At 50.3% G+C, this 24,626-nt stretch overlaps 11 protein-coding genes across 11 annotated transcripts; 6 read left to right on the top strand and 5 right to left on the bottom strand.

The window, feature by feature from the left end:
• The first annotated feature begins 11 nt into the window (after positions 1-11).
• P174DRAFT_444183 (WKF domain-containing protein) lies at positions 12-1,787 on the top strand. Its single transcript, XM_024828021.1, has one exon. The coding sequence runs from the start codon at positions 204-206 to the stop codon at positions 1,542-1,544; it is 1,341 nt and encodes a 446-aa protein (XP_024680743.1). The 5' UTR covers positions 12-203; the 3' UTR covers positions 1,545-1,787.
• Positions 1,788-2,002: 215 nt separating this feature from the next.
• On the top strand, positions 2,003-3,395 carry prs2 (proteasome core particle subunit alpha 1). Its single transcript, XM_024828020.1, has 5 exons — positions 2,003-2,129; positions 2,202-2,264; positions 2,382-2,476; positions 2,536-2,748; positions 2,810-3,395. The coding sequence occupies exons 1-5, from the start codon at positions 2,123-2,125 to the stop codon at positions 3,194-3,196; spliced, it is 765 nt and encodes a 254-aa protein (XP_024680742.1). The 5' UTR covers positions 2,003-2,122; the 3' UTR covers positions 3,197-3,395.
• A 507-nt stretch (positions 3,396-3,902) lies between these two features.
• P174DRAFT_261464 (uncharacterized protein) lies at positions 3,903-4,608 on the bottom strand. The gene has a single exon (XM_024821493.1). The coding sequence runs from the start codon at positions 4,500-4,502 to the stop codon at positions 3,966-3,968; it is 537 nt and encodes a 178-aa protein (XP_024680741.1). The 5' UTR covers positions 4,503-4,608; the 3' UTR covers positions 3,903-3,965.
• Positions 4,609-4,806: 198 nt separating this feature from the next.
• P174DRAFT_433541 (uncharacterized protein) lies at positions 4,807-5,557 on the top strand (the record flags this gene model as incomplete). The annotated part of the gene is made up of 4 exons (XM_024825813.1): positions 4,807-4,819; positions 4,902-5,136; positions 5,201-5,366; positions 5,429-5,557. 4 exons carry the CDS (start codon positions 4,807-4,809, stop codon positions 5,555-5,557), a joined length of 543 nt encoding a protein of 180 aa, XP_024680740.1.
• A 2,155-nt stretch (positions 5,558-7,712) lies between these two features.
• On the top strand, positions 7,713-9,424 carry P174DRAFT_374377 (glycoside hydrolase family 18 protein; the record flags this gene model as incomplete). Its single annotated transcript, XM_024822576.1, has 7 exons — positions 7,713-7,910; positions 7,970-8,070; positions 8,129-8,382; positions 8,435-8,464; positions 8,518-8,567; positions 8,623-8,683; positions 8,766-9,424. 7 exons carry the CDS (start codon positions 7,713-7,715, stop codon positions 9,422-9,424), a joined length of 1,353 nt encoding a protein of 450 aa, XP_024680739.1.
• Positions 9,425-9,564: 140 nt separating this feature from the next.
• On the bottom strand, positions 9,565-10,655 carry P174DRAFT_444177 (ubiquitin-ribosomal 40S subunit protein eS31 fusion protein). The gene is made up of 4 exons (XM_024828019.1): positions 10,634-10,655; positions 10,324-10,430; positions 9,979-10,259; positions 9,565-9,924 (listed from the first exon to the last, which is right to left on the bottom strand). Exons 2-4 carry the CDS (start codon positions 10,415-10,417, stop codon positions 9,835-9,837), a joined length of 465 nt encoding a protein of 154 aa, XP_024680738.1. The 5' UTR covers positions 10,418-10,430; positions 10,634-10,655; the 3' UTR covers positions 9,565-9,834.
• A 1,277-nt stretch (positions 10,656-11,932) lies between these two features.
• ace2 (putative C2H2 transcription factor (Swi5)) lies at positions 11,933-14,335 on the top strand (the record flags this gene model as incomplete). Its single annotated transcript, XM_024825118.1, has 4 exons — positions 11,933-12,632; positions 12,692-12,860; positions 12,929-13,869; positions 13,929-14,335. 4 exons carry the CDS (start codon positions 11,933-11,935, stop codon positions 14,333-14,335), a joined length of 2,217 nt encoding a protein of 738 aa, XP_024680737.1.
• A 755-nt stretch (positions 14,336-15,090) lies between these two features.
• On the bottom strand, positions 15,091-16,780 carry P174DRAFT_444174 (T2 family ribonuclease). The gene is made up of 5 exons (XM_024828018.1): positions 16,334-16,780; positions 15,952-16,246; positions 15,874-15,894; positions 15,703-15,838; positions 15,091-15,630 (listed from the first exon to the last, which is right to left on the bottom strand). The coding sequence occupies exons 1-5, from the start codon at positions 16,594-16,596 to the stop codon at positions 15,359-15,361; spliced, it is 987 nt and encodes a 328-aa protein (XP_024680736.1). The 5' UTR covers positions 16,597-16,780; the 3' UTR covers positions 15,091-15,358.
• Positions 16,781-16,986: 206 nt separating this feature from the next.
• On the bottom strand, positions 16,987-18,568 carry P174DRAFT_506104 (RMD1 family protein). The gene is made up of 2 exons (XM_024831290.1): positions 18,127-18,568; positions 16,987-18,072 (listed from the first exon to the last, which is right to left on the bottom strand). Exons 1-2 carry the CDS (start codon positions 18,463-18,465, stop codon positions 17,104-17,106), a joined length of 1,308 nt encoding a protein of 435 aa, XP_024680735.1. The 5' UTR covers positions 18,466-18,568; the 3' UTR covers positions 16,987-17,103.
• A 177-nt stretch (positions 18,569-18,745) lies between these two features.
• P174DRAFT_411193 (CLH domain-containing protein) lies at positions 18,746-23,189 on the top strand (the record flags this gene model as incomplete). The annotated part of the gene is made up of 5 exons (XM_024824266.1): positions 18,746-19,051; positions 19,104-19,130; positions 19,183-20,159; positions 20,212-22,493; positions 22,555-23,189. The coding sequence occupies 5 exons, from the start codon at positions 18,746-18,748 to the stop codon at positions 22,839-22,841; spliced, it is 3,879 nt and encodes a 1,292-aa protein (XP_024680734.1). The 3' UTR covers positions 22,842-23,189.
• Positions 23,190-23,473: 284 nt separating this feature from the next.
• P174DRAFT_433534 (uncharacterized protein) lies at positions 23,474-24,217 on the bottom strand (the record flags this gene model as incomplete). The annotated part of the gene is made up of 3 exons (XM_024825812.1): positions 23,474-23,955; positions 24,013-24,069; positions 24,142-24,217. 3 exons carry the CDS (start codon positions 24,215-24,217, stop codon positions 23,474-23,476), a joined length of 615 nt encoding a protein of 204 aa, XP_024680733.1.
• Between the last annotated feature and the right edge of the window lie 409 nt (positions 24,218-24,626).

Genomic DNA, 24,626 nt, shown 5'->3' with positions numbered 1-24,626 from the left:
GCGGACGCTATGTTGCAGACTCCGCAACTCACGTGGAAAATTTTCCAGAGCTTCATGAATTCCCCAATTTCGATATATCTTACCAAGGACTAATATCCGAATAATTTGCTCTTTTTGCATTTGGATTATCTCTAAACAAGCGTGCAATATACTCAATTCTCCAATTCCACCTGACGTCCCCGAGAAAACCGCTTACGCTCCCCATGTCGAGCGAGGAATCGGCGCAGCCGTCGCATGCGTCGGCGTCGAAAAAGGCAGGACGCAAGCCCAAGCACGCGAAGGATACGCCTGCAGTAGAAGACGGTGAGGCCAAGGAAGTTGATAAGAAGGACAAGAAAGCCAAGGACAAGAAGAAAAAGAGCAAGTCCAGCGATGGACAGAGCAATGATGACGACGCAGTGACGACGGACACGGCCGAGAAGAAGCAGAAGCAGAAGGAGAAGAAGAGCAAGAAGAGACGGCTTGATGATGAGAATGACAGGGAGGAGAAAGCGGCTGCTGAGCCGGAGTCTGAGTCTCAGCAGCGGCGCAAGAAGAAGAGGGTGTCTTTTTCGGCGGATACCGTGATGCGGGACGCTGAGGAGAGCGAGAGTGTGAACCGCCCTGAAGTTAAGGATGATTCGAAAATTAATGGGGACGCTGAAGAGGGTCAGGCTCCCCCTGCTACGGAGGAACAGGTTGACGCGGATGACGAGGGCGAGAAGAAAAAGAAGAAGAAGGAGAAGAAGAAAAAGAAGAAGGATCAGTCTGTTACGACTGCTTCGGACACTACGCCAGCGTCTCACGAGCCCCCTTTCCTTTCGTATCTCAATCTATACCACCAGAATCGATCCGCTTGGAAATTCCAGAAGAACCGCGAGACGCATCTATTCAAACACATCCTGTCTTTGGAACATGTTCCTGCGAGCTACAACGCCGCAATTCTTTCTTATCTCAAGGGATTGAAAAGCGAGGGTGCCAAGCAACGGCTACGACAGGTTGCTGAGGAGGTTGTGAAAGCTGAAATGGAGGAGGATATGGCAAAAGAGCAAGCAGCGGAGACGGAGGACAAACCCGAATCTGATATGACAGGCTACAATAAGGCCGTGGAGGCCTTTAGAACACGCTTGTCGCAAGGCAAAGACGATTTCGACGAGATTGAGACACCTGATTCGCTTGAAGGAGAACAACTGGCGAAGCTTCAGAGACGGCAGCGAGCGGAGCTCGTGCTGTTTGCTGTCAGCGGGAAGTTGTTCTACCTCGAGAAAACAAAAGCGAAGCGGGGACCGAGCACCCAGGCTCCGCCTGCCAAGAAGAAGAAGAAGAACCGGACCGCTTTCGTGGAAATTTCGAGCAGCAGTGACAGCGACAGCGACAGCGAGAAGAAGCCCAAAAAGGCCGCAAAGCCGAAGAAAGTCAGCTCTAGTGAAAGCCAATCGACGGATTCGAGCAGCGATAGTGATGACAACGGCAGCCACAAAAAGAAAGCTACAAGGAAGAAGGAGGCCAGTTCAAGTGAAAGTTCCAGCGACTCGTCGACAGACGCTAGCAGTGACAGCGATTGAAAGTACACATTCAAGGGCTTCGACCCTCTTCATTCTCTGGATGTCTTCGGCGGCTCGGTTGATCAGCATATATAGTTCAAGCGTCACATTTACCCCATATAGAACTTTACAATATGGAGGGACACTAGCATCTCATGTATAGCATTGCCGTGCGTATTGTATTAGTCAAAAGCTGGTATTTGGCTGGGGTTGTACGGAGTTCTTGCAGGTTACGTGGTGATCTCTCAAAATGTGTATCTAGGGCTTAAGGTATTTCAAGCCTAGGAATCCTATATGAGGGAAATACTATTGGATCCAGTCAATCGAAACGTAAGTCTAAGCATATATCAACAGAGTGCCAGGTCTATGTGAAACTGTTGCTGTAGGATATGTAAAGGCGGTGACAGCGGAGCTTACTCAATCGGGCTCAGAAGCTTGGAGCTTCGGCCAGGCACCTTCAAGCACGCGTACGTTGGAGACTCACTATCCTTCATCCTCCAATCCTCCTCCTTTCAATCTCAATCTCTGCCTCCTTAGAGTCATATATCTCATTGTTTTCTATTTTCTTTTCGTGAGGAATAATATCGCACACCGCAATCATGTCTGGTAAGCTCCTTGGCTTCTCCATCTGAGTTGACCTCCATGACTTCATCAGAGCTGACATCCTCTTCCGAATAGGGAGCGCTGGATATGACAGACACATTACCATTTTCTCAGACCAAGGTCGTCTGTACCAGGTCGGTATGTATATTTTTCGATGGCACGCCAGTTTTCTGCGGTCCCCGGCCCTCAACGTGGGCAATTTCGCAAATGCCACCATCAACGCACGGCTCAACAACGCTGATTGTTGAAAATTAGAATATGCCTTCAAGGCCATCACAGCCGCAAATATCACCTCAATCGGTGTGAGGGGGAAGAACTGCGCAGTGGTATTGTCTCAGAAGAAAGTCGCTGTAGGTCGTCTCACCTCACTTGGCAGGGATGCTGCGGGAATCTAATCGACTCATCAAAGGATAAACTGATTGACCCGTCGTCCGTTTCGCACATTTTCCGGCTTTCTCCCTCCGTCGGTTGTGTCATGACTGGCTCTATTGCTGATGCCAGAGCGTCTGTCGACCGTGCTCGCGGAGAGGCAGCTGAATTCCGATACAAATATGGCTACGAAATGCCATGCGACGTCCTTGCAAAGAGACTTGCCAACATCAATCAAGTTTACACACAAAGGGTTGGTCTTTTTGTGGCTTCTTTACTAAATGTCGAATCGCAGGCTAACAAAACACCTTCAGGCTTACATGCGTCCGCTAGGCGTTGCCATGACTCTGATTTCCGTTGACGACGAGAAGGGCCCACAACTTTACAAATGCGATCCCGCGGGATACTATGTCGGGTACAAGGCCACTGCATCCGGTCCCAAGCAGCAGGAGGCGCTCAATTACTTGGAGAAGAAACTGAAGAACAAGGATTATGCTGAGGGTAGTTGGGAGGAGGTGGTCGAGCTCGGTATCACGGCCTTGAGCAACGTGTTGAGCGTCGACTTCAAGAAGCACGAATTGGAGATTGGCATCGTTGGTGGTCCTCGAGCAGACGGCAGGGAGGGAACAGATCCTGCGTTCCGTGCCTTGACGGAAGACGAGATTGACGAGCGGCTACAGGCCATCAGCGAGAAGGATTGATTTTGGTAAAGGAGGATCCAATGTTGCTAGATGCAGACGACATAACAATGCTACTCCTTTGATGCTCTGTGCACTGTCTCATTCGTCCCTCCTGCTGATATTCTTGGAGCGCCTTGTTCAATGCGAGCCCGAGTCCTTAATTCAAAAAGGTAGGTCACATCATCGTCCGCTGTCCTCCACATCGGTGGCAACTTCAAAGTACGGGGACAATGGCTGTGATATAAGACCCTTGCTATCTGACAGGCTCGGATCAAGGGCGCTATGGACTGCAAGGTGCGGGAGCTGCGTTTTCACTGTGCCGAACTCGCTTCGGTAAGCGTTGCAGTAACCAGATGTAGTTGATGTAAAGCAGCGTCAGGGATGAACCTACGCAGACATCCTTGTCAACTGTCCGCTACGATCTATAGTTCGTTAAAAAGGATGTTACTCCTGCTTATTTCGCCACATGTGGATCGTGAGTTCAGGTCTCTGGCGCCTCAGGCACTTAAGGTACCACCTATCGCTTTTCCACTTTCAGCTGCAGTTGCTTTCTTTCTTTTGGCGGCGCGGCCGACGTGTGGCTGAGCTGTGTGGTGTGGCTTGACGCTCGTTGTTACCTACGTCTGCCACAACAGTATCCTCATCGTCGACCATCTTCTTGTTAACAGCAGCTTTTTCACTTTTGTAAAGTCGCATATGAGCACATTCCCAATCGGCATGTGGCGGAGATATTTGCTTGTGCCATCCAGCTGAAATGTGTTCTGCAATTTTCTTGACTTTCGAATTGCGCCTAACTCCACGACTCGTCGTGCCAGTTTCGGACGAACCACAACACTAGCTCTCTAGCCAACGCCCCCACTCTACTTAAGATGCATACACTATGACCCTTTGTAGATATCCTACCGTTATTCAACCAGCAGCCAGACGCTATGGTGGATCGGCATTCCGCTGACTCGGTTGTGACATGAGAAAACGGGATGAATTGGCCACTGACCATTGACCATTCGATATCATTATTCTGCGGAGTGGTTCTCTGTTCCCAATCTATCAATTGTTTACCTTGTTCCTTTTTTTTTTTTTTACCCCCCTGCTCCAACGCTCTGCTGCATACTAAATTCGTCATTTCCGAGTAGGAGCCAACCTTAGTCTCGCGCTTAGGTTCCGGCTTCCAGGCTTCAGGCCTGATACGACAATGGAAAAGTCTATGTGGATGTCCGGATGCATGGCTATACATGGATCCTTTGCTTGCTCCAGATCCACTGTTGTGGTCATCGCCCAGCTGTGCTGACGAGCTGTGATATTCTAACCTGTTCTTCCAAGCAGCCATTGGTGCAGCCAGCCACGGCTAGGGATCGTGTCTTTGTGTAGAGATCCTGTCCTTCCTGCGTCTCCAGCTATACGGCCCTGAGCTGGTATATTGAGCGATTGATCAATGGAGGATCAAGCTTAAAAGGAAAACGCTCCCTTGACCTTGGGACGAGACTTTGTATATGAAACCATCTTGAGCACGAACGGGTTGGTTCTCTTGTCTGTTTGTCTTTACCTTTCTGCTCTTTTGCTCTTGCAGTCTTGTCGTTGCTTCCTCCCCTCTCTGCTTTGTGTGTCCTCAAAGTGCTTCTCGCACAGTAGCAATGGCTGATGGACGTAAGCAGTGTTATCACCCGGCAATGGACACTTCGAGGTAGTCCGCGACCTACAAGATGCTAATGGGTAATCCATATCATAGTTAATCAAGCTCGAGCCCTGAGGGTCGCTGAGATTGTCAACGACTACCGGACGCTTCTCATACACATTCCCCAGCAGAATGTGCAAGCACCGCCAGAAGATGCCCATGAGGAAGGCTATGTTGTGCTGAGGGAGAGCATCGCTGCAGCGCGGACTCTTATCTCGACAAGCTACAATGCAAGAGCAGTACCTACTCAAGCGAGCAGTGAGGAGATGGAACGGGCAGAACTGCAGAGGTACATATCTTCCACCACCGAGCGAAGAGCTGAGGAGACATATTCTTATCTGCCGCACCGTTAGGGTCATCCTCGACGCCAGCGCAAGGCGCTTCCAAGCGCATAAGATCTACCTCCGGGCGGCAGCAGCCAGACGCTGGGCGATTCATCGGCAAAATATCCTTCGGGGTCAGAGACCAGGACCGCAACATTCGAGCCAACTGAAGGCTGTGGGCGACACATTCCGACAGGTAGGTTTCCTTCGTAAAGAAATCCACTCTAGAAAGCACAGCCTGACCTGAAGACTTGTCAGGAACTTCAACGAATAACCGATGCGCATGTCGTCGCTGATCTTCGGGCTGCGGATGTACGCGCAGGACACTGGCTGGACGACGACCCGTCTCTGAGCACGATTCTGGCCTTGATCCGGTCACAATCGTAAAATCCGAAGTGACCTTGTTTCAAGATGTGGTTTGACCGCTGGTGACATACCTATCGACTCTGGTCCGACGAATTAATACGGGAGGTGGCATGATACATTTTCTCTCGATCCAAAAGCGCCGGTCGCTTATCGTTTGGAGGAACACAGAAGCAACCTGCGGGCATTCTTTCGTTTCTTTGTATTTTCCATTCTTCTATATGTTACTATAACTGATGATATCCCTTGAGTGACCAATTGTCTGTGTGTTTCGGGTTTAGATATGGTTGAAATTTAACGTTTTCTGTGTCATTGTTCCTAGTGTCTTATTACTGCGACTGATTTGTATGCTTCTGTGTCTCTGATGGTACCGTGTGCCTTAACGTGTCTTCGGTACTCTAAGCACGATAGTTACCAGATGCCGGATGACTAGACTCTAACGTCACACTAGCCACAAGAAAGAACCATATCCATGTCACAGGATTGAGTTCTGACGCTTGTTCCTTGTGGAGTATCTGTGATCTTGATACGTACTTTCGAGTGGAGTCAAGTGTCAGACACATTCCAGCTGAGATACAGTGGGGCAAAAACCCAGCAGCCCACTGCGCTTTTTCCACCCCCGAGTTGAATGGTTTTCGATCCCCATTTTGTTTTGAGGTGCATAGACTACGATAGCTATCTAACTCGTAAAGAATGCTCGAAACGGTGCTATTTCCGGTCTACCTTGAGATTGACTACGATGAGGACACGGTGTGGCCGTGCGAAGGGTCCTGCAGTAGTGTCGAGTCAGTCAACACCAATCAGTGGGCTGACTCTGTGGGTTGTGGGCAGTGTTCAGCTGGCAAGGTAAGGTCCAGATGTGGTCCTCTCTGGTTGACTTTTGATTTTTGAGGTTTGACGATTGATGTCTGGGAATTGGCACGGAGTCAAGGATACGGGCACTGCTATGGTTCTTCTCACCCATGTAGAGATGCAGAAATCTGCAGATTGTGTGACTGATCCCACGAGGTCTGCTGTCGTCTGCTGGAATCTAGATTGGATCGTGAAATGTGCAATATTTACGCTATCCTCGGCCACGTTGCATTGCCCTTTTTCCCTTTTCTGTCCAGTCAGGAAGACGCAAATTGTCTGATTTATTCGTAACCAATGAATCGATGCTAGTGAGAAGAAAAAAAGCAGACATACAAGGGTTCTGCAGTTTTTTCCGAGTGTTTCACAACCTTCATCACTTCGTTCATGTAGAACCTCAGTCACTCTTGTCCTTCTACAGGTTGACCTCCTCGTGTGATCTATATCTCGAGACTTGATTCATCCATCCACCTCCTCGACCACCTTCATCTGTAGATGCATCCTGAAGCCGCTCTGTCGTTGCTCAAATGTCCAGATTAAGTTGATGGACACTACCCGGGATCGTCCCGTGGCTCACCAAGTGCAACCCATGTTCCCATGATAGAGCTTCCTCTAGTTTCAAGTGTATACCAGAAGCCTCTCGAGACGAGAAGATGAACCAGGACTGGACGGCACCAAAGCCAGCCGCCACTCTTCGTGTTGCACAATTCGCCTGTCCCATGACGGATCGACAGAGCTAGCCCAAGTGGGGTATCTGTGAGGCTATTCCATTTCTCTGCCTTAATCTGATCTAGTTCTGTGGCGGGAAACTTGACAACATCTCAGTCAATGCTCTATCCTCATACAAGGAGAGAGATCCAGATAGTCAGGCAGCAAGAATTGTATCTGGAGAATCAAGATTCTTATCCTTAAACCTGTCTAGAGCCTTTTTACGGTGAGTAGGATTAGTATTTAAGAGGGTCATCTATCGCTGTTTTTCTTGTCTCTCCGTCATTGTTAATCCTATTATTTACTCACTTTCTACACTAGATTGTTAACCTAGAGCTGTTGGCTGTCTCTTTTCGTCCTATCTGTTCACGAAATCCTCTGGTTTTCATTCACAACTCGCGAGTAAGTGTTCCTCATTCACTAGTTTTCTCGCAACCTAACTCGCGAGATATCTGGCACCATGGTCTTTAAGTACCTCCTTCTTCCCAGCTTCCTCTCCTTCTCTCTCATCTTTTGTAGTATCTGTACTTCTCCACTCCTTTGTGCCTCTACAGAGATCTACTCTGCTGGCAATAGCTTCTTGTCGCTCCTTTAAATTAGCCTACCTTCCACTGGTGGAAGAATGGCGTCCAATCCTTTCAATCACTGTCTCCTTTGGCTCATAGCCTTCATTGGGCTTGCAGCTCCCCTCGCTCTTTCTATTCCTAATGGAAATGACATTGGTTGTCGTACTCAGTCTAACATCGTTGCAGCTACCGAGAATTCTAGTGAGATCAGCATGGAGGGCGGTTACAAGTCCATCGCATACTTTGTCAATTGGGTGAGGATTTCCCTCAATTTTCAGACGAATTCAACAGGACCTAGCTGACGGTCAACTAGGCAATTTATCAACGCAACTACCATGCTTTCGACCTTCCCGCGGACAAATTGACTCATGTTCTCTACGCCTTCGCCGATGTCCGACCCGATTCGGGAGAAGTGTGAGTGTTCATCGAAGCATACTCGTCTCTGTGACAGCTCGACTAATCATGGCGACAGGTTTCTGAGAGACCCATTCGCGGATGTAGACAAGCACTATCCTGGTGATTCCTGGAATGAACCCGGGAACAACGTTTACGGCTGCGTCAAACAGTTGTTCCTCCTTAAGAAGCAAAATCGCAATCTCAAGGTTCTTCTCTCCATCGGTGGCTGGACCTTGTCTGCCAATCTCACTCAAGGTACAAGCACGGATGCTGGACGCGACACTTTTGCCCAGTCTGCTGCGAAGCTGGTCCTTGATTATGGCTTCGATGGTAAGTTTTCCCTTGGTGATGCATTGCCTTGCTGCAGTTGCTGATCGATCAGGTATCGATATCGATTGGGAATATCCACAGAGTGAGTTTCAAAGGTGCCGTGGGTGACCCGCTGATTGTTGACTTTTTGTCTAGACGAAGTTGAGGCTCAAGCTTATGTGTCGTTGCTCCAGAAGTGCAGAGAGGTGAGTTGGATTCTGCATGTGTCCGTCGTCACGGTCAGTCGACTGACCTCCCTAGGCTTTGGACAGAGCAGCCGGCCCCAATCGCAGATTTCTTCTCACGATTGCTTGCCCTGCCGGTAGGTCTTCGTCCTTGCCTCTACGCAGAGTATTTCGGCACTAGCGAGCCAATGGCGTGGGTTTAATTGACAATCGACCTAGGACCAAACAATTACTCCAAGCTTAAGCTGCGGGAGATGACACCTTTTCTCGACTTTTACAATCTCATGGCATACGATTATGCCGGAAGCTGGGACTCCATTGCAGGCCACCAGGCCAACCTCTTCCCATCCAATGGCAACCCCTCTTCCACCCCATTTTCGACAATCCAGGCCATCAATTACTACACTCAGGTCGGAGGAGTCCCGCCTTCCAAGATCGTTCTGGGAATGCCGCTGTACGGCCGTGACTTCTTGAACACCAACGGGCCGGGCACCCCCTACTCCGGGAATGGAGCTGGAAGCTGGGAGCATGGTGTCTGGGATTACAAAGCTCTCCCCCAACCCGGAGCAACGGAGGCCTTTGACCAGCAAGCAGGTGCCTCTTGGTCCTACGATGCAGGCGCCCGCACCATGGTCTCGTACGACACCGTCGCCGCTGTGGAGATGAAAGTGGACTTCATCAAGAAGCAGGGCTTGGGAGGCGGCATGTGGTGGGAAGCCAGTGGTGACAAGGGAGGAAAGGCAGCGAATAAGGCCGATGGCAGCCTCATTGGGACTTTTGTGGAAGGCGTTGGCGGCGTAAATGCACTCGAACAGAGCCAGAATAATCTGGACTACCACGAGTCGCGATTTGACAACCTGCGTGCTGGTTTCCCTTGAAGCCATACCGACCACTTGATGCCATGCGATGTTACTCGAGCTTCTCGTTGTGGCCGGTAGATCTTATTTAGCGATCTTTGACAGATCCACCTAAGGTGATGGAATGACATGATGAATGATTTTAAGTTTCAATTCCTAGCACCGACTGATACGTCTATGGAACTATTACCTCGACGTTTCGTCCGAATGGACTACACTGTGCGGATGAGTAGTCCCTGGCACTACGCTACTGCAAATACAAGAAAATAATGGATGGCAGGATTTCCGATTTTTATCTTTATTTTCTTGAACTGCTACTACCTCAACCTGGATTCCACCACTCCAACCAATACCGACATTGCCCAGTAAATCACCATACACTACCGGCACGGACGAACAGTGGAACGACCCGTTTCAGAACGGCCAAGCATTTACTTGGACTCGTCGAATACGTAGGTGAGGTGGCACTTGCCGCAGTACTGACGGTTGTGCATAGCAGCCATGAAAATACCAGCACCGCACTACAAATTCGTTAGCTGCGAGTTCTTCCTTTCCAGAAGAGTAAGGTAACATACCTCGGGGGCGGGGCACTCGCGGCGGAGACGCTCGATCTTGCCATCGCCGTCCACCTTGTAGTACTTGAGGACAGCGAGCTTGGTCTTCTTGCGCTTGTGCTTGATCTTCTTGGGGGTGGTGTAGACCTTCTTCTTGCGCTTCTTGCCACCACCACGCAGGCGGAGCACGAGGTGCAGGGTGGACTCCTTCTGGATGTTGTAGTCAGAGAGGGTACGGCCGTCCTCGAGCTGCTTGCCAGCGAAGATCAGACGCTGCTGGTCGGGGGGGATTCCCTCCTTGTCTGTTTTACCAAATCAGATTAAGAAGTTCTTCTCGGGTTCACGATGCTCGGAGGGGTTGCGTACCCTGGATCTTGGACTTGACATTGTCAATGGTGTCCGAAGACTCCACCTCGAGGGTGATAGTCTTACCCGTAAGGGTCTTGACGAAGATCTGCATCTTGAATGAAGGCCTATGAGAGAGAGATATCGTCAGACTTTGGTCGTTGAGCTATTTTGAAAGAGTTGTGCGGAAGCCATGACCCTCGGTTGCAATTGCTGCTCGCGCTTTCTGAGAGATTACATTGCAACGTCGAGGATAATGGATGTTGAACGAAATCCAAGTGATTTCATTTGGATGAAGGCACATGGAGTGATGTATGGGCCGCGAACTCACCTCGACAAGACTTGTCTTCCTCAACCTTCGTTGCGATCGTGTGTAAAAGTGATTCTGGCGGAGTGTGCGATTAAAATGATTGTGTGATCACGTGTATCGCATTTTGCCCGATTCAATCTAGCGTCGGATGTCTGGATCATTCATTTCGCCGCTCCGAGACGAGGCTTGATCATGTGACTGATGGACGGATTCCTTAGCTTATCGCCTGAAAACCAAGGCATCAAACGAGCGGGACAAATGACGCCAGAGTTTATCTTTGGAACAACAGAGCAGTTGCCTCAGTATCATCGTCATCAAGGCCCTCCATCCTTGCTGGCAAATAATTGACGACATGAAACCTATAATTGCCATCAATTATTTCAATGCTATTGCGAAGAAAGGGAGCATCATCAAAGTCAATCATTCGAGCCCTTCATAGGCACCCGGTTGCCCCTATATAGCTGCATCTTTCGAGGGTGTCTCGACTATGAGGGGTTGTTCTCTGAGCTCCTTACTCCGTACAGGCGCAAGTAAACTCTCACAAGATAGACGCAGGGTTTGAACACTGGCCCTAGCTTGAATATTTTCCGCAATGGAACCAAGGCGCAAACGCCCACCAATCGATCCACAATGAGGTTGTCAGGCTTCATGCCAAGGGTTGATGGTTTCCCCGACGCCTGAGCCGCCTGCGTTGCTGGGCCAACAGCGCCATTGTTGATCGGAACCATGGGCTGCATAGTAGATAGATCGGGATAGCCATGGTCTGCTGGATCCAGCTTCGAGCTATCTATCTATCTATCGATCATCTATCGATCCATCTCATCCCCTCCATCCTTGGTTCAAATCTTGAATTGAAATACCCTGTGTTTCTCTTCATTCTCGCTGCTTGCTTGTTTTCTTCTCGGACTCCACGTCTAGAGGTCAATTTTGACAATCGCGCAGCAAAGCTTCAGCTTTTACGCCTCTCTTTGAAGCCTTTGCGACAGTTTCTGTGATCGCAGGTCTTTACAAGAGCTAGCGCACAGGAAGCCCGAGACTTCGGCTTTCTCGTTCCCTTTCTTTCTCTTCTTCTTTAGCTCGGTTTGTGATCTTTGTTCAATAGGACACCAACTGACACTGTTACAGGGTGGTTGCTTCCCATCTGCTGGGCCCGGCCAAACGGCTAGCGCTCCTCGAGGTTCGTACAGCACGTTTTCGTACATTTGGCGCAACGTTCCTGCATGAGACTTACAGGTCAAATTGATAGATCCAGACGCAAGATCTGTCAACTGTCGGTCGATCCCATTCACCACGAGTGCACTCCAGAGATCTCCGCCCGACATGTTAGCCAATCCACATAGCAATCTGCACGAGCGCTATCGACAACATCGTCGGCAGATCTCAACCCCCAATGCGCTGGAAGCCGCCAAAGTTCCTACCCTTCCAGCACAGGCATTGCAGCGAATCAATGCGCATCGCCGTGGACAGAGTCTCGACCAACGACCTTTGCACGTCCAACGTCCTCGACCTATGCACGATGGGGCCGTTTCCATTACTAACGCAACAGCAACTCAGCAGCACCAAATCCTTGCCAGGGGAGCGCAGCATCCCCGATTCTCGCAATCGACGCAATTCCCCCAGCACTCCTCTCCCATGCCCGTGATGCCTGAATGCCCGTCTTTGACCTCGGAAGACTTGCAAGCATTATCCAATTCTACCAGCAATGCGAACCATCCGGGCATGCCTTACATGAATTCGAGCTTCATTACAATGGGAAACCCGAGCTTGGGGATTCGATCAATGGACAACAATCTCAATCTGATGCAACAGCAGCAACTGCAAAATGCTCACGTCTCATGCGTCAACAGCCTTGATGGCCAAATCCTCGACAACGGTGCCTGGAATTTCTACCAGCAAAGCCAGCTCGCTACGACGCTCCGGTCTCAAGTCAACAACCTTACGGCCGATGGGAGACGGCAGTCTGTTCAGTCAGATATCACCCCCTCGCAACGACCGCATACCCCCAAGCAGGCAAATACGCGTAAGTGATCCCTGCGGTCATACCGGTCGTTTTCTCCCAACCACTGACGACCGATCCAGACTACTTTCCCATAACGCCAGCGACAACTCCGTTCAAGAAACCAGCGGAACTTGCTCAGTATAGTACGGACATGCAGTCCACCCCCTCTAAGGAGACAGGCCGCTCTGCACCCGCATCAGCCCAGTCGGCATACATGCAACGAGCCAAGTCCCTCCAAGGAGTTGCGGGGTCTACCTTTTCCAACTCCAAGATCGAGATGCCCTCCCCCCGAACACTGCTTCGTTTGAAATTGACAGTTTTGATGCGTTTGGCAGTCAGCAGGGTTCCAGTTTCGAAATCTCCGAGTCAGAGAATCTATCGCAAAGTCACTATGCCTCGTCGTCAGCAACCTCGTCCTTTCAATCCTCCCCAGAGCTAGCCGCCATGCCAAGCCCCGAAGACAATCATGAGAAGACTCATAAACTGCCCATCTTCCCTGCCGCGTCCAGTCGGGCAACCCACAGGAAGGCGCTGAGTACCAGCTCCAGTTCTTCCTTGACGAAGCCCCGGCTTTCTCCAAGAGTGGCTTCAATTGATAGCCTTAACCTTGATGCTAGGGTTCATGCTTCTATCAAAGAGACTGGGATAACCATCGATGAGATCGCCTCCTACATCTCTGGCCCCGACCCGGAGGATGGAAAGTGGGTTTGCCTTCACCCCGGCTGCGAGCGGCGGTTCGGAAGAAAAGAGAATATCAAGTCACACGTGCAGACCCACCTTGGTGATCGCCAATATAAGTGTGATCATTGTAACAAGTGCTTCGTTCGCGGACATGACCTGAAGCGTCACGCCAAGATTCACACGGGAGACAAACCATATGAATGTCTTTGTGGCAACGTATTCGCTAGGCACGATGCTCTGACTCGGCACAGACAACGAGGAATGTGCATCGGCGGGTACAAGGGTATTGTGCGCAAGACAACAAAACGTGGTCGTCCAAAGAAACATCGACCAGAGTTGGAGGAGAGACAGGACAAGGCAGCCAAGACACGCCAGAGAGTCGCCGAGAAGTCATCCCTTGACTCCTCCTCGTCCGGGTGTGTTGATTCCCCCAACTCGCCGCCTTCCGAAATCCTTGAGAATATGAGCCTTCACGGTGGATCAAGCCCGAAAGAGGATATGCCCGTGTTCAGCCAACCCAACTTTTCCTTGCCTCCATCTGCGTTTACTTTCACGCCTCCTGCGTCTCCGCGACAGAGTCTTAGAAACCAGCCATCGCCCGCTCAGAGTCGCCGCTCACTCACCCCCAGTAGCGAGGACGAAATGCTGCCTTTGTCGCCCTCCAAGCGCCCCTCGAGAAGATTGTTGAAGAACCGAGCCTGCCTTTCATTTCGAATGCCAATCCATATACCGATATTGCTAACTCCACCACCGAGCTGTCATCTCCACATACGGCTCCCACCTTGGCTGATTCGTCTCACGGCTCCGACCTCGATATCTTCATCAGCACGGACAGCTCCGCCAACTTCAAGCATGAATTTCCCGATTTGAGTGACCCCGACATGGCCGCTTTTCCCGACTATGTCAATGGGTCTACTTTCGAGCCCGGACTGGATCTGTTCTCGAGCAAGACATTCTCTGCCGGTACCTCGATGAACGACGACTTCTTTTCACTCCAATTCCAGGTTGATGATATGACCAAAGAATTCTTCATGGACTGCTAGCTTTGGCCTCAAACGACGCATGAGCGGCGAGCCACACGAATAGAATGAACACCACACATACCATGACACGATGCAATGACTCTGGCTAATGACCGACGCGCAAATTGATTCTCATGACTCCGATTTCAACGACTGGAACTACACGTATGACAACGACCTTCAAATTCCCACGACACGACTTATGTACAATTTCAATGACAACTTCCACAACGATCTTTCTTCGTTGTGAATGACATCTGTGACAAAAATTTTCGGGGTTACATTCTTTGTTTTTTCTTCATCTCGGTTCTTTCTCTTCTCGCACATGTACGACATTTCGGGTTCTGCAGTCAAGACTTGACCTTCCCAGCAGGGTTCTGCAGTCGCCTCTCCTTTGACTCCTATCCTTCGTCCATGTTTTAGCGGTCCCCTAGCTTAATCCCGGCGTTCACTTTCCTCTTTTCGGGAACAGTTTTTGGCCCGCTGCATCCTTGTTAACAATTAATCCTCGGTCGTCTGCATGACCTGTACTTTATCTGAGCAATAGATTCCACTATTCACGCTGCGCACGATCAATTATCTTCGAGCCTTTGGCCTGCTATTAGATCCGCTCTCTTCTTGAAACTACATAGAATCTCTAGAGCAAACTCAACTCTATCGAAAACCAAATTGGAGGTCTATCTATCTGATTTAAGGACCATACCAAAACAGGACAATACGACTCGCTCAGCGACGCTCCTTCCATGTAATAGCAAGGTCGATCGGATGTTCATCCTGGGAAGCAAAGATGGTGCTCTGTGTGCGGCCTTTTGGTGCCTTGTCTGCGAAAAAGGTCGTATTTCTGTGATAGGAGAGCTTGCCATCCTGGACCTGTAGCACCAGTGGTAATTTCGTCAGCGGACGCAGGTCAGTGGAGGGCACAAATGGAACTTACGGAAAACTCCTCTGGAGCAGTGACGTGAGGGCCACAGCTAAAAGCGTCTCCTTCGAATGCGCAGATTCCCTTGCTAGATTGCAGGGTGAACGTGTCATCTGATTACCTTGTTAGCTGGGTGTTCTTGCAGATACCTGGAGCAACGTACCTGTAACCTTCTTCGCTTTGAAGGTTGCGCATGTGCCAGAGGCGAACCACTTCCCGCGGCTGATGATACAGCCTCTTCTTCCACCCATCGATGACACTACCAGGTTGCCGCGACCCTGAAACGGAATCCCGGTGCTTGTTGGTTGCGAGGGAGTGCCTGTTGTTCGGGAGGGTTCGCGGGGTTTCTTGGGTATGTAGTGGATGCCTGTGGCTGGGCAGTTGGACTTGAGGCCGTCTGCGGTCATTTCATTCATTCATTAGCATGATTGACGTCGTGTGAGAAGCGAAAGGTCAGGGCTTCACAGACCTGGTTCAGAGGCGACGAAATCTCCCGCCTGCAGAGAACCTGCAATGTTGAAGTGGTACCAGACTTCATTCAGCGCACGGTTTCGACACCGGACGGTAACGGCGGCGCCGTGGGCTTTTGCTAGAGTATCTTGGATCTCGTCGAGCGTGTATGTCTCCGTATGCGAGGGACGATACCAGCATTAGCAAGGGTCTTAAGAATAGCGGTCAGTCAGATCAAGTCTAAGTAATGGTCAAATGGGGTCCGCACTTGGTAAGTAGGCAATTTCTGGAAGATCTCGACCGTTTTGTTGAAGTAGTCTACGACTTCCTGCTGCGGATAGTAATCCGCATAGCAGGTCGTTTCCAGAGTGCTGATACATGTGCCATGCTTGTTCCATTCATGCTCCCAGAGATCTTCGTCGTCGCCTCGGAAATCTTTCCAAAATTCACTCATATACTCTAGCAGGTCGGCTCGGCCTGAGTCGACCAAGATCAGGGAGATGTTGCTGTATCTTCTCTTTGAGTCACAATATTGATCAAAGCCACCATCACAGAAGTCCGGCCTAGGGGAAGCCAGGTGATCAGTGTCCTATTCAGTAGGATGCATGTCTGCAACGATAGGCGCTTCGGTAGCATCATGTAGAGCTCACCAGAGTCCATGAATAGTCCAGGAGTCGACTGGGCCGACCGCAGGATCCGCATCCCAAAATTGCGTCTGGAGCATCTGCCCTCCGGGATAGTTGAAGCAGCAAGTGTTCTGGCCATGGTACTGGGCGTGACAGCTCAACTCCGGTTTAGAGCATTGAAATGAGTTTTGCGAAGCTTCATGATCTGGGTCTAATACAGTCGAGAGTCCCAAAGAGCCCGTCAGAGCTTTCAGGATGTGCTGCGGTCCAGGTATACTCTGCAACATGGTTGTTGATATCGAAGCTCCGGTGGGGCCGGTATAACTACTAGGAGTGAAGACGATGTGACGGTTGCTTCCTCGCCCGCTGCAGAGCCGAGAATTGTGGTTACGACAGGACAAAGTGTAACATGTACAAGCAGCTGAGAAACCCTTATATATAAGAAACAGCCCAGAAGAAGATAGCTCTCAATGCAAGGCGTGGGAATGATGCTGGATGCACGTGAATGTCTCGTCATAAACGTGACTAAGCTTAGTGTCACATGTGACCTGTTCAGGTGATAAGTACCTGATTAGGCTATCGGAGTTGCTTATCAGTCTTTCTGCGGAGAAAGGATAACTATCTACCAGGTCGGACATTACCAAAGGCACTTCGAGAATCCCAGGAGTGAAATGGATAGGACTCGTTCAAGATGAGCGGGGGTATCATTGTTAAGTCAGAAAATAGCTATCCTATTCTGCGAGGACATGAGTGATCGCCGGACGTGCAGGAACAAACACCGTGGCTCCAGAAGATCACGAAGGTTCCGAGCTTTGTTCAGCTTTGGCTTCAAGCTCATGAGCGCGTTCTTTCCAAAGCCTCAAAACTTCAAACCCTACCTCAACGGCAATGAGGAGGATGATAATCCATTCGAGCCGAAGGCCGTGTGTCTCGCTCAGCCTCTCTCGAAGCACGCTTGCTATTTCCTGTGCGTAATCCATTTTCTCATTCAAGAGCTTGATGCGAATGCCCACATCTAGTGCCCTTCCTACCTGCTCGTAGTAGCCCTCTAGACCCAGCTCATGTCGGCTATCCCAGAATAAATCTGGCAATGAGTCTGTCAGCTCCGAATAGAGATTCAATTGGGCTCGCACACTCAGGAGTTGGCCTGTCTTGCGGAGGATAAAATCTCTTGTGAAGGGTAAGCGAGAGCCCTGCGATAGAAGTGTGGGTATTGTCCTGGTTGACTCGAAATAATTGGCCAGCAGAGTCTCAAGCACTGCCAGTTTCGTACTTCGAGCCAACCCTGACGAAAATGCCACCTTAGTAAGGACCGTGTCTACAGACTGCCGGCCAAGCTTCGATTCCGGGTCATCGTTACCGGACTTGGTGCCAAGGATAATGGTATCTCCTTTAATGCTGCTGTTCTCCCGTTGAGGGTCCTCAATGTATTCCAAATCCTCCGTCTCCAGATTCTCTGTGTGGGCGCCTTCCGCCGCCGGGAGAAGGGTTCTAGTTGCCAGAAAAGATGTAAAGCCCTCGGGCAAAGACCATGCCACCACGGTGCCGGAAGGGAAAACGAATACATCGCCAACTTCATCGGATGACAGATCGGTCGTGCTGGGATTACTCACGCGTCGAATCGAATCGATGGGAACTTGGATATGAACGACTTGGGGAAAAAGGCCTGTTTGAAACGGATCCGGCTCGAAACCTTTCTCTTGGAGGATATCTCTGACTTTGCGGATGTCGAATTGTTCTGCTACAGCATAGGCTGTTACTGCCTTTTAGTCCAATATCAGCGGTCGATGCTTGCTTGAGTGCGCAGCTATTGAAACCTTAGTCTGGTAAATCCCTTGCTCTTTCAGTTGAGCTTTTGATAAGATCCCGTCTTTCGACCTTTGTGCCTCCACTGCCACTCTCCGTAACGATGTGGGTGCTGCCGGGTTTCTGGCGCCTCTCCTGCGTTGCTTCTGCGTCTCCGATAATAACTCCTGCGATAAATCACCATTTTTGGACTGTTTCTGACTGAGAAAGGCATTGGATGAGAAGAAATCTTTGCGCCGAGGAAGGCCAAGGGGATATGAAGCGTGAAGATTATGGCTCTGCGGCTGTTTCAAGAGCCTAGCCACAGTGGGCCTTCTGCATATCGAACAGACGTTAGGTCTTGCGAGCATGCTGTGGTATTGGTACTGAGGAATCCAAAAGGGCGGCCGAGCAGGAATCCATTAACTTTACTCTTGTACAACAATGCATTAAAATTTGACGCAGAAAACAGAGTGTTGCAAAAGAAAGTGTTTCAACCCATCCAACCGGCTTTCAATGGCGTTTTGAGCTAGGAGCTTAGTCATCAGGTACCCCCAAGTTACCCCAGGTCCACCAACTGCTCGTCATGACATGATTCCCCCACCTGTGGTCATCTTTCAATTGCTCCAGGAACGGAAATAGGCGTTCGCCATGGACGCGCCTGGCGCGACTGAGCCTACAGAGGATGCCCATCAGGACAGCCCGGCACATGACGCTTCCATGCAGCAAAGAACCACCGACCACAGCTTTCGGCCCGAACAACCTGCGGATGGAGACGACGAGGATGAGGATGATAAGGGTAGTGGAAAGGCAGACACTGAAGAGGAAGAAGAAGAAGATGACGATGACGACGAAGAGGAGCCTCAGCTCAAATACCTGTATCTCACGAAAAATTTGGGCGCGGTGTACCGCAATGGCGACGCAACTAGCTCATTCCTTACCGCGGGCGATAAGATGGTATGATTTCAAAAGCGTACGATTCACTTTCCTTTGCTGAAATATTCACTAGATTATCGGAACACACAATGGCAATATTGTAAGTTAACATGGCCACTTGTCCTGCTGGCGCAGTAACTGATGTCTTGCAGCATGTGCTTTCCTTGCCGCTATTTCAGTCGCTTCGGATTTATCACGCACACTCAGCGAGCGTCACTTCAATTTCAATCTCTCCGTTCCCTCCTCCTTTGCCGAGCCTCAAAGCAGAGAACGTCACCAAAACGGCCACTGAAGATCAAGCTGTTCCCACTCGATCCTCGTTCAGCACGGCCAGCCTTCGTGGTCGCAATAAATCTAGCCATCAGACAGCTCCACCCGCGACACCCTCCAATTCCATCTACATCGCGACTTCCTCTATCGATGGTAATGTATGCGTTACCTCTTTAGTTGATACTAAAGATGTCCTTCTACGGAACTTTGGGCGGCCTGTCCAAGCCGTTGCACTATCACCCGAATACAAAAGCGATCGAACATTCCTGTCGGGAGGGCGAGCGGGTGATCTGATTCTTACGACTGGTGGACGGGTGGGTGTGAGCACGAACTCGACGACAATGGGAGGCGCCGCAGCTGCGGCGTCCAGCTGGCTTGGATCGATCGGGTTGGGAACCAATACCGGCAGGGACACCATATTACACAGCGGGGAGGGTGCTATCAGCACGATTAAATGGTCATCGTCGGGGAAATACGTCGTATGGGTCAATGAAGAAGGGATCAAGATTATGCGGTCGAACCTACATCTGGACTCAGCGGACTCTGAGCTTGCTTGGAAACGAATTAGCCACATCGACCGTCCGAACGGCCCTGGATGGGAAGAAATGGCCGGCGTCTGGAGAGCTCGAGCTGAATGGGTGGACGAAGATTCTCTGCGCTGGGAGGATAATGTGAAGTCCCAGCAGGACGAACCTCATCTTGACACTCCCGCCCCAGCGGATGTAGTTGCGACGAAGGAGAACGTAGAGAGGCTCGTCGTGGGTTGGGGAGGGACTGTTTGGGTCATCAATGTGTATCCCGACCGGCCAAACAAAAACAATAAGGACCTGAAGATAGGATCTGTCCAAGTCTCCACTATGTGAGTTCGCCTTGCCATAATCATGACGCGATCGCTAACAAATTGACTCTAGCTTGCGAACCGACTGTATTATATCTGGCATTTCACTATATACACCAAACCTTATAGCTGTTCTTGCATATATTGAGGCCGAGGAGGAGAGTGTTTCGGAAGAGCGGACGAAGCATGGCGTCCTTCCTCCTCGCTCACACCGCCGTCCCCGGGGCCTGGAACCCGAGCTTCGCATTATTGATATTGATACGAAAGAAGAGCTCAGCGCCGATTCGCTTACAGTTAGTCGTTATGAAAATCTCACTTCTTCAGACTACCACATGTGCGTCATACCGCCGTGGAAATCATCAGTGCCTGTGTCTCAACGTGGGGCTCTGGAGGCACTTGGGAATGGCATCTGGGACGCGACGATGTACCCCGCGAGGTTGTTCAGCTCTGGTGCAAGTATCCGGAGCACAACAAGTAGCGGCGACAAGAGTTCGATCAGAGCGCCAAGTATACTGGCCTCAAAACGGATGCCAAATGAAGAACCTGTGTCCAAAGAAGTACAGGACATTGCAGCAAGCGCTGGTCCCAAGATCTTCATCCACAGCCCTTATGACTGCGTGGTTGCGGCGAAGAGAGACCTTTCGGATCGTCTAGCTTGGTTAGATGCACATGAGAAATATGAAGAAGCGTGGAAGCTTCTGGAGGAGCATCCAGAGGCGGCGGGAACACAGGAAATTTCGGATAATATGCCAGGTATCTCAACAAGGTCCCAGAGCAGCTTGGGTGACTTCTTCGCCGATGACAGGTCGTCCATTACGACTACTGGTCGAGCTGTAGCTTCTGCCGCTGACCAAGAGAAGCGCCGAATTGGTGAGCTATGGATCAAACAGTTGCTCGAGAAAGACGACTGGAGTCGAGCCGCTGAAGTTTGCGCGAAGGCAATACAGACCACTTCCGCATGGGAGCACTGGGCGTGGGCGTTTGTGAAGAATAAGAAGTTTGACGAAATCTCTTCTGTTATTCCGGCAGATTTTCATCCGCCCTTGTCGGCGGACATATATGAGGAAGTCCTGAGCCATTATGTTTCTCGAGATCGGCACAGATTCAGCGAACTCTTGGATTCATGGCCTTTCACGCTGTTTGATGTTAATAGTGTAACGGCAGCTGTCGAGGAACAGTTGGATCCCAGGACGGTGTCACCTGAAACAGAGGACTGGCGGATACTTACCAAATGCCTTGCCAAGCTCTACCTGGCCGGAGGTCATTATAACGAAGCATTGCACTGTTACATTCGACTACAAGATGCGGACACGGCCATGGCTTTGATCAAGGAGCACCGCTTGCTGGACGCTCTTTCAGATGATATCCCCGCATTTATCATGATTCGAGTTTCCAGGCAACAGATGAAAACGGCTCCAGTTTCCGAACTGGAAGAGATAACTGCCGAGCCAATCAAGCTTCTTGTCAGCGAAGCGTATACTGGAATTGTGCGCCCTGAGGTCGTGGTCACTCAGCTTAAAGATGCAAATCGGCTTCTTTTTCTTTATTTCTACCTCCGCGCGCTCTGGCGAGGAGAATCGCTTCCGCACAGCGCTGCGAAGCCACGCAGAGGTTACGGTGCTCGAATTCGGGACGCAGCAAGCAAACTAGCAGCTGATGAGGGCAAGGCGCTAGTCGATAATTTCGCTGATACCGCCGTGGAACTTTTCGCCGACTACGACCGTCCATTGCTGATGGAGTTTTTGCAAGTTAGCACCGCATACTCCTTTGACACAGCGGTTACCGTCTGCGAGAACCGCCATTTCACGTCAGAGCTCATCTACCTCCTCTCTAAGATGGGACAGACGAAGAAGGCACTGAACTTGATTCTATCCGACTTGAAGGATGTCTCGCAGGCGATATTGTTTGCCAAGTCTCAAGATGACCCCGATCTCTGGGAAGATCTTCTCGACTACTCCATGGACAAGCCCCGTTTCATCCACGGCCTCCTTGTCGAGGCCGGCACGTCCATCGACCCAATCAAACTTGTCAGACGCATCCCAAGCGGACTTGAAATCGAAGGGCTGCGGGAGGGACTCACCCGCATGATTCGTGAACATGACCTGCAGGCCAGTATCAGCCAGGGTGCCGCCAAGGTTCTTCAAAGCGAAGTCGCTGTTGGCATGGACACGTTAAGAAAAGGACAACAACGAGGCATTAAATTTAATATCATCGAAGATAAGACCGTCTCCGCCACCGGCGACAAAGACGAAGCGAGCAGCAACGCTAATACAGAAAAAGCCTTGTCGCCATCAAGCCCGTCCACGTTTCAACCAGGGAGGTGCGCAGGATGCCACCTCCCTTTCTACCCTAATGGTAAGCTACCTTGCTTAAGCTACAGGATAATGTTCCCGGTGCTCATTATGTTCGTGCGTAGAAAAGGAAATCCTCGTCGGCTTCGCATGTGGACATGTCTTCCACCTATCACATGTTCACTCTGATGATACTTCAACAGCCTCGGACGGAAACCAGTCCGGGATGCAGACCCCACGGCCACTGCCAGAGCTCGGCATATCCACCCTGAATGAACTCCCGCTGTCCACGTCTCGCACTGTCGGCGCCAAGGTGACCACCGCGCGGCTCTTGAGAGATCGGATTGGCAATGGCTGCCGCATCTGTTCCCTGGCCAAAGAAATTGAGGCGTTGGGTGAGTCCGAGACGTGATGGCAAGTTCGCAGTCATCGTAGAGGTCTAGACTTCGATGCATGATCTACGCATTCCTCGTTGATCAGATGTGACCTCTTTGTTCGTTCTCATTTTTGAATTCTTCCATTCTAGCGCTGAGCGGTCAGATCAGCTCTGAAATGGTGTCTCTTGTTCTTCATGCATCGTGCTCAAATCCGCTCTTATTCTCAGCGCTTGTGCTTGGTGGACCAGTCGCTGGAGAGAAGGTCTATGACATTGGTCGGTCAGGTAACTCCTCTACAACTTCATGATGCGACTAGATGGGCGATTATATGTTTGGTCCTTAGAAGATACCCATAGTAACAATCACAATGCTAATATTATATTACTTGACTGCGAGACTTGATCACATCATGCGGAAACCAGCCGCCTTGAGCTCCATTGGAAACTATTAAATTTGTTGAGTATCAATAAAAGTGAGCAGCATATCACTGCCGCATCCTCATAAAACAGGTAAAACACAGACAACATGACCCACGTGAGCTTCTTGAAATCAGAATTAGAACATGGCCAGTCATACCAGTTGCTCTGGACGGGGATTCAATCAGAGTTTGCTTCGCGAGTCTCTACTTCTAAAAGAGCAATAAGACGGACAGATAGAACATGGCGTCCTACACGTTCATGAAACCTGTCATCACCAAGCTCCATACCAGCAAAGCAAAGTGTATTTTCCCTTGACCAGTGGCAGAATCCGACAGAGGAGGAGCGAATGGTGGTTCACTGCTGCTGGACACAGGAGTAGAAGCACCGCTGCTACTAGTCGAGCTGGTACTGTGAGAAGTCGTCTGGTCTACAGACGACGTAGTGGATGATTCTGACGTGGAAACGCTAGTCTGAGACGTTGGCATCGAAGCGGTGGTAACCATGGTTGGAATTGCCGGGATCCAAATGGTGGTAGAAGGCTTTGGGAGAGTCGTGCTTGAAAGTTCGCACACCGTCTCCGTGACAGTGAGGGTGACAGTATCTACATATGAAGGCGTGTCAGCACATGGACAGATCACAAGTACAGAAGCAGTGGGCATGGTTAGGGCAGAGAGCTTAATACCGGCGCGAGGCAGATATTTCAGCTTCAGTGGAACGACAGCTTTCTCGACTATAATGCTGTCAGCGTACGCAAGATTGCAATTAGGTAGTCAACATCAACCCTCACCGTTGGAATCCCTCATATTCAGATTCTCATCGACGGCTTTGAGGTCTCCTATCAATCCTGCCGAAAGGCGTCAAGGCAGCACATTTGAGTTGGGGTGAAGAGCCGGGCTCAGAAGCAGACACAACTTACCTACTCCAGAGCTCAAGGTTGCGAGGTAACAAACAGCGAAGCAGAAAACAGCCTTGAGAGAAACCGTAGAAGTCATTTTGGTTACTTCTAGGACGAGCAGATACAGAGCAACACGGAAACTAGATGCAGGAAGACAAGTTATGATGATTTGAGAGTTTACAAGCGGATGGCTGGACGAAGAACAAAATACAACAGTGGGAGGAAAAGAGAGATAAAAAGGAGAGGGGAGAAGGACCAGGGAAAGAGGAGAGTCAGTTGCAAGGTTGTTTGATGCTCAAAGACAATGGCTACAGAAGGCGCGACAGTGACGACATACCCCAAATAGGAAAGTTGTATACAGTGTAGAGTGAGGACTATCATCGATGGAAGCGTCCATCAAACAGAACGCGCGGACAAAGAGAAAGATAGACCCTACCATTCTTTCTAGTCGGACTTGAAGTAAGATGGCTCTCCCCAGTTACTCTCTGATCTGTGTAGCCTGTTGT

This window comes from Aspergillus novofumigatus (assembly GCF_002847465.1).
Source record: "Aspergillus novofumigatus IBT 16806 chromosome Unknown P174scaffold_6, whole genome shotgun sequence".
NCBI lineage: Eukaryota > Fungi > Ascomycota > Eurotiomycetes > Eurotiales > Aspergillaceae > Aspergillus > Aspergillus novofumigatus.
This window is presented reverse-complemented; position numbering and strand designations above follow the sequence as displayed.